At 45.8% G+C, this 5,983-nt stretch overlaps 1 protein-coding gene across 1 annotated transcript in view; it reads right to left on the reverse strand.

Moving 5' to 3' along the window:
* Positions 1 to 5,509, reverse strand: part of col4a6 (collagen, type IV, alpha 6) — a 44,105-nt gene extending 38,596 nt beyond the window's left edge. Inside the window, exons 1-5 of the mRNA XM_030779213.1 lie at positions 5,427 to 5,509; positions 5,290 to 5,345; positions 3,533 to 3,585; positions 3,339 to 3,389; positions 1,236 to 1,313 (exon numbers count right to left, since the gene is read on the reverse strand). Coding sequence (XP_030635073.1) covers positions 1,236 to 1,313; positions 3,339 to 3,389; positions 3,533 to 3,585; positions 5,290 to 5,345; positions 5,427 to 5,509 — 321 coding nt within the window. The remainder of the gene's footprint in view (positions 1 to 1,235; positions 1,314 to 3,338; positions 3,390 to 3,532; positions 3,586 to 5,289; positions 5,346 to 5,426) is intronic.
* Between the last annotated feature and the right edge of the window lie 474 nt (positions 5,510 to 5,983).

Below are 5,983 nucleotides of genomic sequence, written 5' to 3' on the forward strand. Positions count from 1 at the left end.
GACTTACGGCGACTTGGCTAAGAGCCAGTCCACCAGTAGCTTCACGACGCGGCCAAGAAAGACCTTAGACATCCGGAGAACAGTTCTCACTGGCGGCGTCCAGGCCAGGTTTTTTACGTACGCCCACCCCCCTCCCCCGCCGCCGTCGTCATTGTCGGGTGCCGTTCCGCGAGGGCGTTGCATAGTTAGACTGAAATTCTGTGTCCGACGGGCACGCCTATCATCGGGGAGCTCTGTTAAGGCATAGAGCTTGGCAGAGCCGAACTCTGTTATTGCCACTTTCTGATTACTGCTGCTGCAGATGGCATCTTCTGCCGGAATACCTGACGGTTTCCCCTCAAGTTAGTGACGGTTTTGTCTTGTTTTTTTTTTTTTTTTATTTGTAACGAAGCAAACAATTCCCTCATCAAAAAACTTCTGTGCATTCCAAGAAACTCACCTGCGGGTCTGTAGGTGCTATTCGTTTGTTGTTTTAACTCAAGCCAACATAAGCTTCTTGCTTATTACTGCCCTGTTAGGCAGGACTAGAAAGTGCAGCAGAATGGCTAGTTAGAGCTTTAAAGTAAGGCCACGTGTTTGGGGGGGAGGGGGGGGGGGGCAGTACTATTGTCCTTAATACCCCTCATGATTACACACTGTTCCGGCAGGTGAGTTTTCGAACGCCGCGGCTAGAGAAGCAGCGTTTGTTTAAGAGTTAAAAGGTGTAATTTGGTGAAAGCTGTCATTTTGACAAAGACACGACTGCCTTTACGCTCGGAAAGTGTTTGAAAATGGTAAAGACAAAGCACCGTGTAGTTCAACACACAACTCCCTGATACCGAATCCCCCGCCTCGTGCAAGAGACCGTGATCACGATTAGTCTTTCCCTGATCTCACATTCTGACTGGACAAGATGTCAGGAAGAACCTTATAGACCAGGTTTATACTGAGTCGCTAACAGCTCTGCACATACCGGATGTAACAGGGAATGACATGTGAATATTAATAATGTATTATTGTGCAGGTGTTGTGTCGGAATATCTTATTATTCTCTACACCAAAGTTATAAAGCTGAATACACGAGGATTCATACTTACACAATACATACAGTGAACTATTGAGGGTAACATGTAAACAAATGGATACATTAATATGCAGAGGGAACCCTGTTAGTAGTGGTAAACACACTGTATTGACGTCGGGTCTCTATGTCGCCCCCTGTGGGTAAGAGACAGGTAGTGTGCGGGGTGTCTTACCCGTGTGCCCTTGATGGCGGGACATGGGCATCCAGAACTACAGTCACGCCCTGCACATGGCTCCTGGACTTTTGAGCCCTAAAGAGAGAGAGAGAAAGAGAGAGAAATTTCATTAGCGTTACTTCAGTTTTAATGCGTAAAGACACCAGTGTGCACGCGAGGAAAAAGGTAACTAAAGTTCATTTAAAAACATACACCTTTGAGACCGCTCAACAGTATGGACGGTTTGGACAGCAACTGGAAATCTTACATTAGTGGTATAGGCCTCCTACCTGGTATAGGCCTACTGCCTGATCCTTACCCATGTGACATAAGGTACAAGTTCTGTTTTGTGAGGATATATTTGAGTGTATAGTTTGTGAGGATAAGATCACTTTTAGTGATCTCTTGATCACCGTAGATCACTATTCTAATTTAGATATTTACATAATTTTTAGATTTAAATACTTTAGATAATTAGATATTTTTAAAGTAGGCTGAATTTTTATCAACTACCAGTATATTCATATGTGCGTGCACACAAAAACGCACCCACACACACACACCCATGCACACATTCACACACACACACACACACACACACACACACACACACACACACACACACACACACACACACACACATTCACACACACACACACACACACACACTAACCATCAAAGACACCTGTGATAACAGCTGCTACACATTTTGTGAAAGTGACCCGATTGATGAGTCAATGCTCAGCTCCACATGCCAGCAGAGATCATAGAGTGTAAACTGTGCGTCAGATTCTTCAAGTGAACAACAAGTGACAGTCCTATATGAATAGCCTGCCACACAGAGCGCAGGCCAGAAACTCCTCTGGAAAAACCAGTGCATTCACACCGAGAATCATGACGCCACACACATCCCACAAATGCTCCAGAGTCATGACGCCACACACACCCCACAAACACTCCAGAATCATGAAGCCACACACACCCCACAAACGCTCCAGAATCACAAGGCCACACACATCCTACAAACACTCCAGAATCATGAAGCCACACACACCCCACAAACGCTCCAGAATCACAAGGCCACACACATCCCACAAACACTCCAGAATCACAAGGCCACACACATCCCACAAACACTCCAGAATCATGAAGCCACACACACCCCACAAACACTCCAGAATCACAAGGCCACACACATCCTACAAACACTCCAGAATCATGAAGCCACACACATTCTACAGACACTCCAGAATCATGAAGCCACACACATCCTACAAACACTCCAGAATCAGAAGGCCACACACATCCCACAAACACTCCAGAATCACAAGGCCACACACATCCCACAAACACTCCAGAATCATGAAGCCACACACATTCTACAGACACTCCAGAATCATGAGGCTACACAGAACACACACACACACACACACACACAAACACACACAAACACACACACACACACACACACACACACACAAAGAGATGAACTCTATTGTTCCACTGAGATTACATTTCAAGGTAAGCGTACCTCACCCATACAGATCATCTCTCTCTCTCTCCCTCTCTGAACTGACGGCTGATAAATGCTAAGTATGGGTAGCTTTCTGCATGATAAAGAGACAGTTATGATGACGATATGGGAAAGAAGATGATAAGAAGCAGGAAGATAAGGAGACAGTTCTGCCGAAAGATTCCTGCTTCACGGCCCTCGCTCACTTTCATTTTCAGCACCGCTGAGAAAAACGTCCTTTAACATCAGCCCCTTTTTCCCACTGAAACGATCCAATCCGACAATGTAAAGACCCGTCGATTTACGGCTCTTACTCGGATCGGCACGCAAAAAAAAAAAAAAAAAGATATGGTAAGAATGTTTTCAGAATGCTGAATCATACGAAATCATACGCTCCTGTAAAAATCACAAGCCGACGCCAATGCAAGTAATCGGCGTTAAGCTCGTTCCAAAACGCAAGCGGCAACATAATGCTGTCCATTCAGATGCTCAGACAACAATGTGGTGGAGCCGCTTAACAGAGCGAGAACGGGGCACTGTCTCCCATATGAGACTGCTTAGAGAAAGGACCTGCCAAGGGGTCCGCGGGTCGAAGGTCACGGGGATACCGTTTCAATACGATTAAGGGATGAAAGGGTGCCTGTTGGGCTGGTTGAGAGCTGCAGGTCGGGGGAAGAGAGTGAGAGCAGAGAAGGGTTTGCGGAGCCGGGGCGGGGGGCTGGGGTAGAGGTGACGGGGAGGCTGGGGAGGGGGGGGGGGTGGCTGGAGGGGGACCAAGGGGGCCAAGATGGGGTTAGAGTACCAACCCACGGCACCAGGACTGGACCCTGAAGGCGCTAAGAGGATAAACAAGATCTGCTTTATTAAGAGTTTACCATACTACAAAGGCTATGTGTGTGTGGGAGAGAGCCCGTACATGTGTGCGTGCGTGCATGCATGTGTGTGTGTGTGTGGGAGAGTATGTACATATGAGTGGGTGGGCAGAGCAGTTGAAAGCCATTTAAGCTGAATCCATGCAACCTGCCATCACATGGTCGCAGTTTGAGCGCTGCTATGTCACATGACATAAGAAGCCTCTAAACTCCACATGTTTTACGAGGTGGAATTTCTTAGGGAATGAAAGAAAAACAGGCTAAAGAAAATAAAGAGGAAAAAAAAAAACAGTGCAGAGAGTTCAAAAGTTGAGGTAAAAGGGACATAGGAGAGAAAAAGAAAACGAATTAGGAATAAAAAAAAAAAAAAAGAGGTCAGAAAGTGAGGGATTGCCCTGGTGAACCGCAACTAGGCTGGTCCAGCGCTCTCAAGATCTCCCTCTGATCTCATGTCTGCCACTAATCGTCCTGACAGAAGCAGGCCAAGGTTTCAATCTACATCCACCACATACAGAGAAAGAAAAAGAGCGCCAGAATGAGAGAAAGAGAAAGAGAGAGAGAGAGAGAGAGATATGGTAGAATAGTGCATAGGTAAAAAGAGAGCCTGTGAGATATGTAAAGAAAGACAAAGGGCGGGGTGAATTAATGTAGTTCTGGGCTGAGAAGAAAGAAAGGTGGAAAAGAGAAGAAATAGAAAGAGGGTGTGGATTGAGTTTTAACAACACAGAAGCCAGAGACTCTGGGCAAAACTTTAACCTGATTGGCACATGGGCGCATATTTGGCAAAGCGCCTTGAACGAGAGTTACCTCTGTTCCAGTGCTGCAGGGCACTGTGCAGATATAGACAGAGAAAGAAAGAGAGAGAGAGAGAGAGAGAGAGAGAGAGAGAGAGAAATGAAATTCTATTCCTTGTACAGTTTTAAACTGATCCCGCTCTTTTGAGAGTACTTTTGTCACTCCGTTTTCAGTATGTATAGCCCCTGGGCCTGGAAGGGTAAGTCACGCATGTAGAGTTTTCCCCTGCTAACAAAAACCAATACAAGCCTTTCAATTACCACACCACACCTTGGCATTCCTCTGGAGTCTTCACAGTGGCTTTGAAAAAAGCTATTGGGACCAGGACAAAGACTGGAACTTAAGAAGAAATCTCTTCGCACACACGCACGCACGCACGCATACACGCACGCGGACACACACACACACACACACACACACACACACACACACACACACACACACACACACATACACATGCTTGAACAAGAGGAGAGGTTCAGTTTACACAAAGTACCACATGCAAAATACCAAGGTTGTCTTTTCTTTTGCTTTAGTGTGTTCATAGAGGGGACAATCTGTGATTGTGTGTATGTTTGTGTGTGTGTGAGAGAGAGAGAGAGAGAGAGAGAGAGAGCATGAGCACTCAAGGTGCTTCTTCACCTTTGCCCTACTGCAGGATGCACACAAACACCTGAAATCTGAAAGACTCCCCCCCCCCCCCCCCCCCCCAAAAAAAATTAAATCAGAAGTGCAATATTCAATATTAATTGTGCACATACATATCTAAAATGCAATGCTCCACGGCATTGTACATATCATTTACTATTTATTCAGACAACCAAAAACTACAACTCCCGGCTATAATCCCGCACGGAGAGAGAAGCATTGCAGGGTTAGTTACCATAGTTACAGGGAATGACCCAATTAATTAGTTTCAGTTGGTATCCAGGACTTGTGTGACATGGACTGCAGATTTTGATTGGCGCACAAACACACACACACACACACACACACACACACACACACACTCATGAGACAAAAGCCAACCTTGTGTTTCCTCTTTTCCCGCTCTCTAGATTGTTTGCCTTGCTAAGTGGATGCTCACGTCCCTTCCCTTGAACCGCTGTCATCCCTCAACATAATCAAACAGCATATGACAGAATAGTGAAAGGGCCATGGAGAAAGAAGAGAGTGAAAGAGAGAGGGAAAAGTCAGGAGAGAGAGAGAGAGAGAGAGAGGAACTATGGGGAGTTTGTACAGGATCGACAGGCAAAATAATTTTCTATCCCCCTTTGTGACAACCTAAAAGCTTCTTCTGACAGTCGGCATAGCTCGACAAGCAAAAGACAAACACAGGCGAATCAAACGCGGCATGCTTTCGGTCACGCAAATCCCCAAAAAACCGTTGCCGGAGGCATTTAAAACGCAAAGCAAACGACAAGCATATGCCACCTGCCTGTCTGTTTTCTCTTTTTGTCTGGAAAAAAAAAAAACACAGCGTTGTTAAAAGCAGGGGATTGAAAACGACAGCGAGAGAGAGAGAAAGGGAAAAAGCGGAGAGAAAAAGTCACGCCCGACTTCATGACAGACATTAGTGAAATTTA

The sequence above is a fragment of the Chanos chanos genome, chromosome 7 (assembly GCF_902362185.1).
Source record: "Chanos chanos chromosome 7, fChaCha1.1, whole genome shotgun sequence".
In the NCBI taxonomy this organism is placed as follows: Eukaryota; Metazoa; Chordata; class Actinopteri; order Gonorynchiformes; family Chanidae; genus Chanos; species Chanos chanos.